At 45.5% G+C, this 17,704-nt stretch overlaps 1 protein-coding gene across 1 annotated transcript in view; it reads right to left on the bottom strand.

Annotated features, from left to right (window-relative positions):
• RAB18 (RAB18, member RAS oncogene family) overlaps window positions 1-12,757 on the bottom strand; it is a 44,150-nt gene extending 31,393 nt beyond the window's left edge. The window contains exons 1-2 of the mRNA XM_062211105.1: window positions 12,573-12,757; window positions 7,929-7,984 (exon numbers count right to left, since the gene is read on the bottom strand). Of these exons, the coding sequence (XP_062067089.1) occupies window positions 7,929-7,984; window positions 12,573-12,640 (124 nt within the window). The 5' untranslated portion in view covers window positions 12,641-12,757. The remainder of the gene's footprint in view (window positions 1-7,928; window positions 7,985-12,572) is intronic.
• Window positions 12,758-17,704: the final 4,947 nt, after the last annotated feature.

Genomic DNA, 17,704 nt, shown 5'->3' on the forward strand with positions numbered 1-17,704 from the left:
AAAAAAAAAAAAAAAAAAAAAAAAGAAAGCAAACCTGAAAATTCAAACTATCCAGAGCAATACCAAAAAAATTACATACCAAAACCTATGGAACACAATACAATACAATTTGTTCTTATCAGGCATCTTTGTTAAAGAACAGACTAAAAGTAAAGGAACACAAAAGGAACACTGGCAACTTCAATGAGCCCCAGTTCTGGTGGCTGCTCCACCTCTAATCCACCTCCCAGGAAAAGCCTAAGTGCTGGGCCTCTGCCACCCATGTAGGAAATCCTGGATGAAGTCCAGGCTCCTGGCTTCAACCTGGCCCAGCCTTGGCCATTGCAGCCATCTGGGGAATGAATACACCATTGGAAGTAATATCTCTGTCTCTGTAACTCTGACTTCAAATAAATACATACATAAATCTTTAGAGAAAAAAGTAATGAAAAACAGAGGGTGAAAAAAATAAAGCAATCTCCCAAACAGTAAAATACATTCCTCAGGAAGACAGACAACAAAAACATACAAGTTTAGAAATGAGAGAAGCCACAGTTACGAATAATGAAGGGCCTGAAAGAATACTCTGTGGAACTAACTTAAAAGAAAACAAACACTTTCCCAGTTGTGTACTCAAGACTATAGTTAGGAAGGAAAAAGTTTGGAATGGCAAAAAAAAAAAAAAAAAGAAAAAAGAAAAGCTGCTCACAGGTGAAATGTGATCTTTGAAGAACAGATGACTCCAATATCATTTAAATTAGTCACAACACTTTTAAAGCTGGAAAGTTCTTCATGTTATAAACCAGGACAACTTTAATACCAAATGCTGATTTTTAAAAATGTCACACACACACAAAACAGAAAGGGAAGCTACTTAAATATTATTAAGACCATTTGCCACTATTCAAGAAATGCCAGATTTATTTTTATTGCTTTACTCCAATTAAAACATTTAAATGAGTGAAATTATATGAAACAGACCACACAGCTTTATTTTTCTTCAAATTACCTCATATTTCCACATATTTCACCAAGTTTTTGTTATGCTATTAAACAAGAAGTACAAACCTACTATTTTCCATTTTAACCAAATTATTTCTTTTTTTAAGCCCAACTGTAGAGTAATTGGTGGGAAAATTCCCACAAATCTGGGTTCTGCCCTTAGAAGCAAACACAAGTAGTAAGTGGTCTGTGATGAGGACACAAATAATGGGCATATTTTATTTTAAGATTTATTTATTGAAAGGCAGGGCTTATTTGAATGAGGGGAGTGGGGAGGGAAAGAGAGAGATCTTCCATCTGCTGGATCACTTCCCGCATGGCCACAGCAGCCAGGTCCAGGGCAGGACAAACCCAGGAGCCAGGAACTCCATTCAGATCTCCCATATGGTAGCAGAGTCCCAAACACTTGGGCCATCTTAGTTTGGTTGAGGGGCCGGCGCTGTGGTGGAATGGGTAACACCACCACCTGCGACACCAGCATCCCATATGTGAGCCAGTTCAAGTCCTGGCTGCTCCACTTCTGATCCAGCTCTCTGCTGATAGCCTGGGAATGCAGTGGAAATGGCCCATCCATGTGGGAGACCTGGATAAAGCTCCTGGCTTCAGCCTGGTCCAGTGCTGGTCATTGTGGCCATCTGAGAAGTGAACTAGCATATGGAAGACCTCTCTCTCTCTTTCTCTGTCTTTCCCTCCCTCTCTCTATAACACTTTCAAATAAGAAAAAACAACAACAAAAAGAAATTTGGTTGAAGCATATCAACCCTCAAAAAACACTTTCACACATATTAACAGATGTAAATTTTTTTTTTATTTATTTTTTTTAAGATTCACTCTTTTATTTTGAAAGTCAGAGTCAGAGAGAGAGATATCTTGCATCTGCTGGTCCACTCCTCAAATAGCCACAATGGCCAGAACTGGGCCAGATGAAAGCCAGGAGTTTCATCTGGGTCCCCCACATGAGTGCAGGGGTCCAAGCACTGGGGCATCCTCTGCAGCTTTCCTAGGCCCATTAGCAGGGAGCTGGGTGGGAAGTGGAGCAGCTGGGACTGAAACCGGGGCCCATATGGGATGTTGGCACTGCAAGCCGCAGCTTAACCCACTACACCACAACTCCAGCTCCAAAAACTAAAAATCTTACAAATAGGTTAAGCAAAAGACTGTAAACCTGTCTTAGGTAGAGAACTAGTTTTATATTTTCTATATTTTTGTTAGAGAAACGTTTTATTTAAAATACTCCTTTTATATTCAAAGGTTTCCTAAAACAGGCAAACAAGAAACAAAACCTGAGGCAGGCATTTGGCACAACGGGTAAGATGCCACCTTGTTGGGGCCAGCACTGTGGTGCAATGGTTTGAGCTACCGGCTGGGAGACCTGGAAGAAGCTCCTGGCTTTGGCCTGGCCATTGTGGCCATTTATGGAGTGAACCAGCAGATGGAAGACCCCTGCCCGCCCCTCTCTCTGTCTCTCTGTAACTCTGCTTTTCAAATAAATAAATCTTTAAAAAAAATTTTAAATCTTATTGTAATTTTGTGTGGACAAGTGTTTATGCCAGAAATGTTCTTGCGTTTCATATGTTTTCTCCTGAGGTTCACATATGCCTATGTTGGATTTCTATTTATCTATTTCTTCCATCTTCTCATTTAAACATTTGTATTCATTTTAGTAAATTCTACCCACTCTTTTCATCTGAGCCTCTACATCCCTCACTGCATCTCCCACGGTTCTCTGTTGGCCTTTGTTCAGGGCCTAGGGTTCTTGTTAAAACACACACACACACCACACACACACACACTCATAACACCCTAAAGACAAACCCTCACATCAAGAGGAGATAATGACTAGAGTCACAGGAGCAGGATCTAATGCGCCACTCCCTCAATCTACTGAGTAAATTTCAGAAAACAGACTGATTTGTAATCATCAAAAAAGGCAAAGGAACTTTAAGCTAAGAAGTGTGACTCTGGGAAACTAGAGCCTGACAATACCTTGTATCTACTACAGAGGGACTGGGTAGGGGCCAGTTTTCATACATAGAAGGGCAGACCAGTTCCACAAAACACTGTTTTTCACAACACCATTGCCAAACAATAAAACCTATGTCGGAGGCTGGTGTTGTGGCACTGTGAGTTAAGTCACTGCTTGCCACACCAGCATCCCATATATGGAAGTGCGGGTTTGAGTCCTTGCTACCAGGCTTCCCACCCAGCTCCCTGCCAGGAAAGCAGCTGAAGATGGCCAAGTGCTTGGGCCCCTGACCCACATGGGAGACCCAGATGGAATTCCTGGCTCCTGGCTTCAGCTTGGCCCAACCCTGACTGCTGCAGCCATTTGGGGAGTGAATCAGCAGATGGATGATCTCTCTCTCTCTCCTCGCCCTCTGTCACTCTTTCAAATAAGTAAATAAATCTTTAAAAAATAAACAAATAGAACCCGTGTGCTTATCGGTTATAATCTGTGGTAGAAAGCAATCTGGTGTCCAAATGTAAAAGTTACCTTTTAAATATATTCAAGACCCAAGGCCCATCTGGGGAACAGCTCAGACACATTTTGAACAGCACACTATAATCTAGGTGTTTGTTTTTGCAAAAGACCAAACTTTTATAGTAACGACAACCCAAGATCTGACATTCTGCAACTTCCCGGATTCCATGTGGGTTTAAAATGAAAATGATTTCACATTACACAGAAACTCAGTCCTTAGTAAAACTTTAACTCTAAGCAAGTTTATTTTCCTTCCATTTACTACTCCTCTGCTCCTCGCTATCCGTCCCCAGGCCTGCTTTAAGCTAAAGGGAGTTCTACTCCTAAGTAATTGTAAAGGTGCAAATCACACATGAAAGGCAAATTAAAATGGATTTTGAATTACTAGGGTTTCAAATGATTCCCTTTCTTATGATACACATAAGAGTACATCTATAAATGTAACACCTGACAGAATAAAAATTTAGAGGCACCATAAGTTAATATCATAGAAAAAAAGAAACTGAGACTTTCCTTACAAAATCCAAGAAAGAAATGTACACAGAATGATGTCATTTGAAAAATCACCATTTGTCAACCATCATAATTGGAATGACATGCTTATGCTTTGTACTTATTACTTGTTGAAGGCTAGGATCATCAAGGGATGCCAAAGATGTTGCAGTTGATTTCTCAACAATGTTGCAATGGATTCGTTTCTGAGAAGAGGAGCGCTTGAGGGCAAGAGGCACGAGTCACCACACAGACCCCGGGAGTCGGGTGAAAGCAGGCTTGAGGCAAGCAGCCTGCAGACTCCTTTATTTCAGTTAGTACAACAGCTTATATAGCCAAGACCAGCCAATCCGGTCAAGGGGCGGGCTATGTCCCAACCAATCACGGCCTGTTGCCAGGCAGTTTCCAAAGCCATCCACTCACAGCCTGTTGCCAGGCAGGCTCCGTTGCTAGGTGGGTTTCAAAGCCATTCCTGAGTAACTGATGCTCGCTTGCCAGCGGCCATCTTGGCATGGCCTTCTCATTCCACCACATTTTCCCCTTTTCGTTTATTTTTGAGCAACGGGAGGCATGATTCTTGACCATATCGTTGTTGACCCCGTTTCCATGTGGTCTCCGTACACAGCTGTGCCTGTCTTAGGTTGTCTCCCAGGGGATCTTACCTGTCACTGACTAACCAGTGCTCAAATCAAAAGACCACAGGATTGCTTGCTCAGATAGGGGTAGGAATGAGGAATAATGGTTATCAGGAATGGCATGACCGCACACAGGCTGTGGGCCGTTTGAGTGGCTGACCAGAGCTAGTAGGGTACAAAACAGTAACAGATATGGCTATGGGCAGTTTCTCAGGGTAGGATGATAGGGCAGGTGCGTCTGCTAACAAGGCAGACTCTCAGTCTTGTTCAGCTGATTCTGGCTGGCTGGCTGTCAGTTGCAGGCTTGATGTTTCTGGCTGGTACCCAAATGGGTTGTTCCACATTCTCTGGAAAGACACAAGCATATCCTCGACCTTTGGTTCGCAGAGGGTGTGGTCCTTTCCATTCTCCTGTCAGGGGGTCTTTCCACCTAACCATAGGGGCTGGGGTCTGGGATGGAAAGGATCCCCAGTGTTTATAACTGGGCTTATCCCTTGGGAATCAGAAGTAAGAAAATTGGTAGCGAAAAGGACCTTAGTCAAAGCAAGCTGTGGGTCTGAGGGCATATGATTGTTTTTCTGTCTTTGTAAGAGATCTTTAATCGTCCTATGAGTTCTTTCAATGATTGCCTGTCCCTGTGGGTTGTATGGGATACCTGTGGCAGACTGTATGTTCCAAGATTTCAGGAAGGAATTAAATTCCTATGATGCATACACTGGCCCGTTATTAGTCTTTATGGTCCAGGGGACACCAAGGACCAGCATGGCTGATTTAACCGCCTTTATCGCATTACTAGCCTTTTCTCCGGATTGGGCTGTTGCAAATACAGCCTTTGAATAAGTACCTACCAGCACATGGACAAACTTAAGTTTACCAAAAGAGTTAATGTGGGTGATGTCCACTTGCCATAGCTTATTAGCAGCAAGGCCTCGCGGGATCACTCCTGCTTGTTGCAGTGGGTCTAATGGGGCGAGGGGTGCACAATTCTTGCAAGAGTGCACTAGGTGTTTGCATTGGCTCATTGTTAGTTCTGGGAAAAGCAATTTTATGTTGCTTGCTGACATAAGAAATTTTAAAATACGTGCTTGTTCTAAGTGTCCAATGGAAGCCGTGTTGCAGGAGATAAGAGGATCAACCTTTCTGTTGCCTTGGAAAATAAAGCCAGGTAACCCAGTATGTGATCTTATGTGTGAGATATACCATGGGTGTTTTCTTTTCTCAGTTAGCTCTTTAAGTGTTGTGAACATTTGGCCAATTGGCTTATTGGTTGGGTTAAAGACTGCAAAAGGGATCGTCTTTGCTACCTGTACTGAGCATTTGCTGTCCGAAAATATATTTACCAGTCCATCTTGGCTAAGGAGTAGAACCTTGACTACTGCTACTGTCTCACTTAGGCATTCAGAGTTGCTGCATTCTTGTGAGCAAGTAAGATATCATCCACATAATGTATGACCAAGCACAAGTAGAAAAGTATACAACAAGCAGAACATCTATACTGTCTCATAAAGTTTCCTCTCCGCAAAAATCTACTAGTTACAAAAGGGAAAAATAAGACCTTTAGAGTGGAAGAACCTGGCATATGTTACCTTAAGTGAGTAAAGTTTTCTCACCAGCAATGAGATAAACAGCATGGGCCTGCAAAGACATGAGCTGAGAAGCACCGTGTGGAAGTCCTGCTAAAAACGCAACCTGAATCTAACCATGAGAACACACTGTGAGGGGCATTCCACAGAGTAACTGGCCTGTACTTTTCAAAACTGTCAAGACCATGGAAAGACAAAGATTAAAGAACTGTTCAGAAGGATGGAGGAGAAACGACAACTAAAGTCACTGTGTGATGCTGGGCTGGATTAAGAACCAGAAACATTTCTTTTCCTTCAGGACATTAACAGGACGAATGATCAAATTGGTTTGTAAACTGCATCCATGTTCATCTAGGAAATATGTTAAATATTTACAAGTGAGGGGGCGGGCTGGCTTACAGGGTTAAGCCGCCAACTGTGATGTTGGCATTCCATAGGGACACCGGTTAGAGTACCAGCTGTTCCATTTCCAATCCAGTTGTGCTAATGTGCCTGGGAAAAGAGTGAAGACGGCCCAATTGGGCCCCTGCACCCACACGGGAGACCTGCAAGAAGCTCCTGGCTCTGGCCTGGCTCAGCTCCAACTGTTGCAACCATCTGAAGAGTGAACCAATGTATGGAAGACCTCTCTCTCCAATACGCCCTCCTCCTTCTGTAACTCTGCCTTTCAAATAAATAAATCTTTAAAAAAAAAAAAAAGTGAAAGTAAACAAATATCTAGATGTGAAAGGCAATTCACTCTCAATTTTTACAAAAAGAATAGCATGTGTATATGTGGAGGGAAAATGATAAGGCAAATATTTATTAACATTTGGGGAATTTGACATGTAAGAATTATTTTTGCTAATTTTATAATGTATCTTTAAGTCTCAAATTATTTCACAAAAGAAAAAACACACATAATAAATGAAAACTAGAAACTATATTCACTAATAATGCTAGAATCATTCATCACATATTCCACTCATCATGTCATGAAATTTTAATGTTGGACAAAAAATATATTCTCTGTCCCCAAACCTTTCAATTCACAGATGAAGAAAATGAAGGAAAATGACTTGTTCAAGAGCATACCAAGTTCAAGGCAGAGCCAAGATTACAACCCAGCTCCACTCAGCTCAGCTATCAAACAACTATTCCTCATTGTCTCTTGATGGCTTTAAATCATGGTCTACTCCCTTAACTTATGATGTCAAAACATGTATCTCTGATGTCTCATGTAGTCCATTAAGCCTATCTCACATGTTATTTTAAAACAGCATTTAGGTGTCACTGCTCCTAATAATCTTTATAACCAATCAAAAGTTAAGAAATCAGAATGATTCCAAACACTGTAGCAAATGCTAAACATAAAACATGAGCACACTGCTGTTAAGTCCATGATGACAGAGACCAAGTTTGTACTATTCATTATTACAGCCCCACCGCTCAGGTTAGCGCCTGCATACAACAGATACTCAAAGACTGTTGTGTGTTGCAAAATAAAAGATAATGTGCACACAGGAGAGAAACGTGTATGCAGAGAATCACATTACCAGCAGTATTACCAAATGCCACCAGACAACACGTAACGGGCATGTTCACTGGGTGAGCTGTAGGAAGGCTCCAGAGATTTAATGACATCAACACTTTGAAGATTTCCAAGGACAATGCAAGCAGTGGGATGAGAGGAAAAGGGTATGGCAATTTACACAGAACAGCCCAAAGGCAAGAAAACCTTCAGCACTTCTACTGAGTTTTTAAACACAGGCTTACCTATAGTTGCTGCAAGCTCTGGATCAAAAGTATCATCTGTGAACCTCAACAGCAGGCTAAAAGAGATATGAAAAAGATACATCAGGAATTTGACTTTTACTTCCAATGGCAGGACAAATGTGTTCATACGAGATTGTTATGTTTTGTTACAAACTACTAAATGCAGATAAGTGCTGATGGGGGCCTGTTCCCAGGAACTCTGCCTCAGTGCAGTAGATAAGAAATTAAATTATTGGCAACTTAAAAATCCTAAGAAGAAAGCAGTTTACCACTAAATATTACCCCGATGTTCCCCCACACAATACTGAAATGGGAAAAGGTGGTTTCTGTGTTGTTTTAACTGTACTGGAATGTCTTTCTGAGAGAGTAACAGCAGCAACATAGAATGCTTAAATTGATTTGGATGCAAGGGGAAACAATCTTGGAATACAAAAAATTGATTTAAAAAAAAATGTGACACATAATACACTCTGAATTCAAGCAGAACAGAAAGGTTTGTGGGTAGCATTTTCTAACAAGCAGTATGCCCACTGCCTCAGAGGGAGGGAAGGACAGGAAGGGAGAGGGTAGAAAGAGCCCATGACAGCCAGAGTAAACATACTCAGGCAAGTGCTAGGGAGGGTGGACAGGGAGCTAGGGAGACTGAAAGAAAGGAGTGACAAGATACGTTCTGAAAAGTTAATGCCAGCCAATAAGGACAAGCAAATCAAGACAAGTGCCACCAGCCAGGACTAAACCCAACAAGTACAAAGAAGCTAGAAAGGAATGGACAGGAGCAGAAGATTCCAGATTAGAAGGGGACTCTAAAACTATGTTTCCTATTTTACCTACTATGACACAGAACTGTCAGTAATTAGAAGCTCTTCGAAAGGGAAGCTGAAGCCTTTGCTACAGGTCTGGCTTTACAAAATTAATCAATCTCCCCTCGTGTTAATTCCTATCGAGAAAACAGCTGTCAGATATCTGAACTGCAGAAAAGCTCTGATTATCGCTACTGAAAACATATTTTTTTAATTTTATTTATTTGACAGATAGAGTTAGCGAGTGAGAGAGAGAGAGAAGACAGAGAAAGGTCTTCCTTTCCGTTGGTTCACCCCCCAAAATGGCTGCTACGGCCAGCACTGCGCCGATCCGAAGCCAGAAGCCAGGTGCTTCCTCCTGGTCTCCCATGTGGGTGCAGGGGCCCAAGCACTTGGGCCATCCTCCACTACCCTCCTGGGCCACAGCAGAGAGCTGGACTGGAAGAGGAGCAACCGGGACTAGAACCCGGCGCCCATATGGAATGCAGGCGCTGCAGGTGGAGGATTAACCAAGTGAGCCACAGCGCTGGCCGCCAACTACTGAAGATATTTTTGTCCAGAGTATACTGCAAAACAGAATGGCTCACTGGTCATTTCCAAACCTAGTGTCAATTATATCTGAAGAGTGAACTCTCCTTTTTCAGCTGATTTCTTGTGTCTACCATAAAAGACACTACAGGATCACAGGTAAAACTAGAGTCAAATTCTAGATTTTTTTTTTTTACTTAACATTTTAACTATAACTATTTTTACTGACTACCACATGAGTCATGTGCCAGCACTGGTCAGTCTGAAAGAGGATATATATATATAATTTTCTTCTCTCCCAACAAGCGCAGTCACCCATAATTTAAGACTCGAAAAGGTATGTTTCCATACTTGGTCACCACACAGAACAGTACTGCAAAAACACAGGTTAAAATAACCTTGCAAAGTAGTAGTAATAATAGCACCACCACAAAAGTAAGGCTAGTAATAATGGTAGTGTGGCCATTACAGTGTGGCAGAGACTGAGCCAGGGATTTCTCTCCATCACTGCTAATCCCCATCACAGCCCTTGTTCGCTAATGGCACTCTGTCAGGGAAGGCAGGAACTGGTAGTGGTGTGAAACAACCCATTTTCATACAGGCTGTAAGTCCGACCTTAGCCAGAGGCACACTGGTAGCCTGAAATGTTTTCTAAGGTCTATGCATGTGCTTCCCTACAGAGTCCACTTCTCTACTGGCTTCTGAAAGGAATTCAAAACCCCCAAATGTTTAAGAGCCACTGCACTTACAGTCTATCTTCAAAACCTTCCTGTTTCCAAAGTTTAAAAATGCAAAATACTCACCATGCAGTGCTATAGCCACCATGCCACTAAAACCAAATTAAAGAAACACAGTAACTATAACTGATCTGCATTTCCTAATTTACAAATGAATTGCATCAAACAGAATGCAAACAGACAGCCTCTGAGACTATGGCAATTCCTGATACACCTTGCTACATCTTTACTTCATCAGGCCTAACCAGAGAGTCAGTCCTAAACAATTAACAACTGTTTGAGAAGTTTCTCTCCCAACCCCCTCACTTTCCAAATGAAGGCCTAGAGATGTCAAGTATCAAACACAAGGTCACACCAGTTTCATAATCCTGATCTCCCGGCCACTGTGACATACCCTTTACACTCCAACAGGAGGACATAAACTGGAGAGTAGCCACTAATTTGGATTAAAATTCCCTTTGTTGCACAATGATTCCTCAACAAAGGGCTATCTCACTTCCACTAGCTGGATATAAAGAGGCATAAATAATATATTCGTTAGAACAACCCTTTAAGATCACATCCACGACAAATGTTTTTGTACTATACTCACCTGAAAAGGTATAGACTTGTACTTCAGTAACATCATTGAGATCTACGTTCAGGTCATTTTCCAAAGCACATCACATAGACCAGTAATGTGTATCTACCTATAACAGTAAGACAACTTTCTCCCTAGATGCAAACCTTTAATGAAAGAAAGTGTTAAAATTTTGCAGGGAGTGGTTAATAATTCACCATTAAGTATACTTGTATTTAAAGCAACTTAGGCTCAAATAAATTCATATGGGTGGGGGATGGGTGTAAACTAGGGAGACCAATAAACCCACTTAACAGACCATGGTCTAAAAAGGGAATCTTAATGACCTATTTCAGCTAACTAACCTCTGGTTAACCTTCCAGACAACGCTAGGACACCTTAGCTCACAGTCCATTCAACACACGTATTGGGTTGAACCACGTGAAATGACAACTAACTGTTCTTGACTTCGAGAACAGCAACTACAAATGCCTTAACTTAACTGAGGGTCACACGTCAAAGAGAAAAAGATGAAAATAAAGGTCACAGCTACGGAGTTCCTATTGGGACAATCTTCAATTAACTTTTTTAATCCTTTGAATATGTGCAATGACAGACGGTAACCACAGTAATTTTAATAATTTTATTCAGCCTTTGAAACAGACACTCTCCCTCTCTCTCCCCCCAAGGATTTTGCGAATCCAGAGTGTTCCCTTGATCCATCCTTTCGTATGTACAAAGCCCTCACTGCAGTACAGAGTATGTTAAGTGAGAAAAACTACCGAGTTGGATTGCCAAACTTGAAAAATCCGTGACTTCCGCACATACCACACATTTGAGGCTTTTGAACTCTTCTGCATCCTAAAAGATTTCCGGAATACGAATTCCAGGAGGCAGAGCTAGGACAGGAAATTGCCTACAAACCCCTGGAGTTGATGGTTTAAAACCAGGGCTGCCCTAGCACCTAATCAGCTGGCAAGGGCTGACTTCACCAGCAGAACTTTGTCACCAGACCTTTAAGAATCCACAGCCCGCCAGCAACACCGCACCTGCCCAGCACCCTCCACACCGCACCGGCCCAGCTCCCCGCCACACCGCACCGGCCCAGCACCCTCCACACCGCACCGGCCCAGCTCCCCGCCACACCGCACCGGCCCAGCTCCCGCCACACCGCACCTGCCCAGCACCCTCCACACCGCACCGGCCCAGCTCCCGCCACACCGCACCTGCCCAGCACCCTCCACACCGCACCTGCCCAGCACCCTCCACACCGCACCGGCCCAGCTCCCCGCCACACCGCACCGGCCTAGCTCCCGCCACACCGCACCTGCCCAGCTCCCGCCACACCGCACCGGCCCAGCTCCCCGCCACACCGCACCTGCCCAGCTCCCGCCACACCTCATCCTCAACTCCATCCACTGTCAGTGTTTACTCTCTGCCCCCAGCGAAATAACCCAAGGCAGCAACGCCCCCACAAGCTCCTCCGAGCCTTCGAGACGCCCGGCCCCAAAGCGCTCTCAACTACTCGCCAGGGCTGCTGGCTTTCACAGCAAAGAAGCGACAATGGGGCCGCGCCAGAACGCAGGCCAGGAATGTGACCTACGGCTCCGGGAAACCTCCTGCGCGGAGCACTGCGCATTTCCAGAGGGGCCCACAGAAGCCCCGGGGATCGCGTCACGCAGCTCGCCACCCCCGGGCGCCGGGATCCTCGTCTCCGAGAGCCCCGGGCCGAGGCGTCGCCCCCGGCCGCGCCCGGACCCCGGACCCCGGCCCCGGGCCCGCCCGCCCGCCCCGCCGGCCCAGAGCAGCCCCAGAGCGGTTCTGTTCTCGGGGCGCCCGACAGCAGGGCAAGCGGCCCGGGGCCTCGGGCCCGGCAGCCTCGGGCGGCGCGCGCGGCCCGGAGGCCTGGAGCCGGGCCGGCCGGAGCGCCGCCGCCACCGCCGTTGACCGTCCCCGTGGCGGCCCGGGAGGCAGCCACAGCCCCTCCCCGCCCCCCGTCGCGGCCCGCAGACCCCCTCACCTGGACTTGCCGACTCCGCTCTCGCCGATGATGAGGATCTTCAGGGTGGTCAGCACGTCCTCGTCCATCCTGATCCTGCGCCGAGCCCTGCTTGGCCGCCCCGGTCCGCCTCTCACTTCACCAGGGACGGCGGCCCGCGCATGCGCACTGCCCCGCAGCCGCCACCTTCTTACCCCCGGCTGTTTAGGTTGCCCAAGCCCGGGACGTCCCAGTTCCGCCTTGGTGTGGCTCTGCGCCTGCGCACCACGGGAGTCCGCGGCCTCCTTCCGGGTGGCGTGTTGCTCCCGTGCGCAAGCGCAGAGCTCCGGGCGCGCCCCGGGTGGCTTCGCCGGCTCCCTGGCCGGCTCGGATCCCTGTCTCCTCCCTCAGCCCTATTAGGAGCCTGGCACCAACTGGGAAAGAAAGGAGACGGGAGGGTATTTCAGCAGCTGCGCTGCGGAGGGAAGAGCAGATTATCTCAAATTTAGGTCCGACCAAGCCCCTAGGAGCGCCCGGTGTCTCCAGCTCCGAGAGAGAGAGAAACACAGTGCTTCTTGGAATAGCACCTGCTAGGAAGTGTTGGGCCGATGAGCGGAGTTAAAGTACATTGGACTTCCTGACTTGCTGTTAGAGTTCCCCTCGCGAGTTACGTCATCTTGGAGGTGTAGACTTGGGGTAGATCAGGTGTGTTTTCAGTCCAGCTATTGGGTGTGTTTTACCAGTTAATTCCCTGCCTGGTCTCCCCCAAAGAGAGTCCTCAGAGAATTTTCGTCTGTTTTGTTTATCATTAATACCCTGAGTGTTGGGAGGACTTCCTGGCACACACTGTGTGCTGCAGATCTGTGGAATGAATTAACTGAATGAACATTCTAAAGTCCATTCATCTTAGCCTTGGAAACTAAATCCAGCCCCTCAGGGTTACTTTTGCTTGTGGCATCAAAATAAACTGAGGTAATGCATGCTAATCAGCTTGGTTTAGCTTCTATTGACTTTAGCTTCCGGTTGGTTCTTCTTTCTTCTTTCTTTAATTGTAATGTTGGACTGTTTGAGATCTCTTTTGAAACAGGCATTTGTTGCTTGTAAGCTTTTCTCTTGCAATGGCTTTTTTTTTTTTTTTTTTTTTTTTTGACAGGCAGAGTGGACAGTGAGAGAGAGACAGAGAGAAAGGTCTTCCTTTGCCATTGGTTCACCCTCCAATGGCCACCGCAGCTGGTGTGCTGTGGCCGGCGCACCGCGCTGATCCGATGGCAGGAGCCAGGTGCTTCTCCTGGTCTCCCACGGGGTGCAGGGCCCAAGCACTTGGGCCATCCTCCACTGCACTCCCGGGCCACAGTAGAGAGCTGTCCTGGAAGAGGAGCAACCGGGACAGAATCTGGTGCCCCGACCGGGACTAGAACCTGGTGTGTCGGCGCCGCAAGGTGGAGGATTAGCCTATTGAGCCGCGGCGCCTGCGCAATGGCTTTTTACAGCATTACCATTTTGATTTCATTTCTCTTTGCATTTCTTCTTTGACACAATGATTGTCTAGGAGCACGAATTATTCCTGTATTTGATTTGGTTGAACGATTCCAAAAGAATCTGACCCGTGCAAATAAATAGTTGTGAAGAGTTAAAATATTATTAAATAAAGTTCTTATCTCTGAGATTCAGGGTGTTGGCAGACTCTCCTGCTCTGAAAGTGTGATCCTCAGAGCCCTGAGAACCTGTTAGGGGGCTTAGAAGGTCAAACTGTTTCCACAGTTATTCAACATACTATTTACTTTTTTCATACTTTTTCTCTCAGGATAATACAATAGAATTTTCCTAGGCTAAACAATATGTGATGGCCAAACAGATTGAAAGTAGAACCAGCTAGAAGAATTCAGCTGTTTTCTATTAAACCTAATGTTAAATACATTTGGTAAAATGTAGATGAATGCCAGTCTTCCTATTAAGTTTTTATGTCTTTGTTCTTTTCATAAGATTTCTATTAACTGGGGCTGGGCATTGTGGTGTAGTGGGTAAAGCTGCTGCCTGGGATGGCAGCATCCCATATGGGCACCTGTTTGAGTTCCACTGCTCCTCTTCTGATTCAGCTCCCTGCTAATATGCCTGGGAAAGCAGCAGAATATGGCACAAGTACTTGGGCCCCTGACCATTTGGGGAGTGAACCAATGGATGGAAGATCTCTGTCTCTCTGTAACTCTGCTTTTCAAATAAATAAATCTTTTAAAAATTTTCTATTAACTAATAATAGGTTTATTATATTTAAATAAATTAATTCATATTCAAAGTAAGGAAATATTAACCACATAACCATAATTATAAATCGCTGTTTTGGAAAAAGGAAAAGAGGGTGGAAAAGCTGTTTTGGGTTCCTGGTAATTTCTAAGAGTATATGAGAATTTAAAAAATTAATTTATTTTGTGTGAGAGGTAGAAAGAGAGCTGCCACCCACTGGTTCCCTTACCAAATGCCCACAACTGCTGAGGCTGGAGCAAGCCAGAGCTAAGAACTCAATCCAGAAATTCCACCTCCATGGCAGGGACCCGTGTACTTGACCCATTATCTGATGCCGTTTGGGGTGTGCGTTAGTGAGAACCTAGAATCAGGAGCAGATCCACGACTTGAATCCAAGCTAGGCCGAATACTAGGCCCAGTCTACAAGAATCTGTGTGGCCAAGAAATTCGAGACATGTCACTGCACTGTTCACTCCATGAGAAAAGCAGACACTAACACCTCCTCATCAATAAATCTAGGCCTTTTCTTGCAACCGACCTGACTTTGGCAATGTCATATTCTCTTGGATTTCTGCCAGCCTCTTGACCATTTCTCGGGTTGTGTGTGTGTGTGTGTGTACAGTCCTCTTCTCATCCTTTAAGCATACTTGTTCTTCAGGCTTACTCATGGTCTTCTCTAGCTCTGTACTCTCTGTCCTCTGGTGGTCTGTTTGGACTTTTTTTTTTACTTGAAAGTGTTACACAGAGAGAGGAGAGGCAGAGAGAGAGAGATGTCTTCCATCCGATGGTTCACTCCCCAATTGGCTGCAACAGCTGGAACTGTGCCGACCCAAAGCCAGGAGCCAGGAGTTTCTTCTGGGTCTCCCATGCGGGTGCAGGGGCCCAAGGACATGGGCCATCTTCTAGTGCTTTCCCCGGGCCATAGCAGAGAACTGGATGGGAAGTGGAGTAGCCGGGACTCAAACCAGCGCCCATATGGGATGCCGGCGCTTCAGGCCAGGGCATTAACCCGCTGCGCCACAGCGCTGGCCCCTGTTTGGACTGAAATGCCTTTCCTCACCCCCCCTTCCTTTGCTGAGTCCCAAAGTTATGTCTGACTTAGTTTCCTCTCCTGAGTCTCAGGTCAGCATCCACAACTTCCAAGATGTCTGCACATGGGCGGGCCAGGCTACACATCACTGATGCTGAACTCTCTCTACACTAACATGTTCCTCCCGATTTCCTTCTTTGCTCTCCCTCACTCCCCACTTCCCTTTAGTTATTAGTCTGCTCCTTAAACATTGTCTGAAATGGATCCACTTTTCTCAGCGCTACCATGGTGAGGTTGTCATCCCCCTATCAGCTGCCTGATTGGCCTTCCTACCCTCACTCTTCTCTCTCCTCATACTGTTTTCGTTACTGCAGCCAAAGTGGTATTCCTAAAACACAACTCTGATTGAGTCTTCCTGTTTGTTAAAACCAATGCAAGGGCCGGCGCCGCGGCTCAATAGGCTAATCCTCTGCCTAGCGGCGCCGGCACCCCCGGTTCTAGTCCTGGTCGGGGCGCCGGATTCTGTCCCAGTCGCTCCTCTTCCAGGCCAGCTCTCTGCTCTGGCCTGGGAGGGCAGTGGAGGATGGCCCAAGTGCTTGGGCTCTGCACCCCACATGGGAGACCAGGAGGAAGCACCTGGCTCCTGGCTTTGGATCAGCATGGTGCGCCGGCCACAGCCGCCATTGGGGGGCAAACCAACGGAAAAAGGAAGACCTTTCTCTCTGTCTCTCTCTCTCACTGTCCACTCTGCCTGGCAAAAAAAAAAAAAAAAAAAAAAAAAAACACATTGCAAGGCTTCTCACTGCCTTTACAAACATTTATCTTACTGTATCTCTGACGATGCCTCCAACCTCATCTCTCGCTGCTCTGTGTCCTGCACTGTGCTCCAGCCAAGCCAAACTTCCCTACTTTCAATGAACCATCCTTTGCTTCTCCCCTGGACCTTGCACATGCTGTTCTTTCTGCCTGGAGCATTCTCCTGTCTGCTACCCACTGCTCACATACGCTTGCTTGGGCAACTTCTGCTCCTTCTTCATATTCCAGCTCTTGAGCCTCTCTCCGGCTCCTTTCCTGGTCTCCCGGGTCAGCGTTCCGCACAGCCCTGTGTGTTCTGTTAGTGTCTTAGTGTATGCTTCTTGAAAGCAGGCTTGATTGACATCCTGGCCCTTGTCTTGTGGCCGGCATCTAGTACAACGCCTAGTCCAGAGAGTTGCTTAAGAAAATACTTGCAGTTACAAAAACTCCTAGTCAGCCTCAGGAATTTGAAACAGTTCCAAGTAGGCTGCTTGTTGTTTGTTTATTGCTTACATAGGTTCAGCTGTTTCCTGAATCCCCATCTTGAACATTAGGGTGAAAAAAATTCTCAATAATTTTTAGTGTCCACCCACTATCAGATGCTGCTAGCAGGAGAGTCCTCATATACAGATGAGCCAAGGTTGTAATTTCCAAGCTAACTTAGTAACATAGGTAAGAAATCCACTAGAAGTTCAGACAAGAGTGTGGATGTTCCTCCACATCTACAGGGGATTGATTCCAGGACTTCCCAGGGGGTACCAAAACCCATGGATGCTCAAATCCCTCATATGGAATGGAATAGCATTTGCATAGAACCTACGTATATCCTCCTGTATACTCTAACTCACATCTGGATTACTTATAATACCTAATACAGTGTAAATGCTATGTACACCATTCTTATACGTTGTTTTTCAGGGAATCATAGCAAGAAAAACATCTGTGTATGTTCAGTGCAGGTGCAAGTTTTTTTCTTGTGAATGTTTTCTATCTACAGGTGGTTGAATCCAAGGATGCAGAACCCACCAGGGCAGAGGCTGGCTACAATTTCCCACTGAAGCTTGGAGTAACCAGAGATGGTTTCACAAAGGTATCAGAACTTGAAATG

Source organism: Lepus europaeus, chromosome 14 (assembly GCF_033115175.1).
Source record: "Lepus europaeus isolate LE1 chromosome 14, mLepTim1.pri, whole genome shotgun sequence".
NCBI lineage: Eukaryota > Metazoa > Chordata > Mammalia > Lagomorpha > Leporidae > Lepus > Lepus europaeus.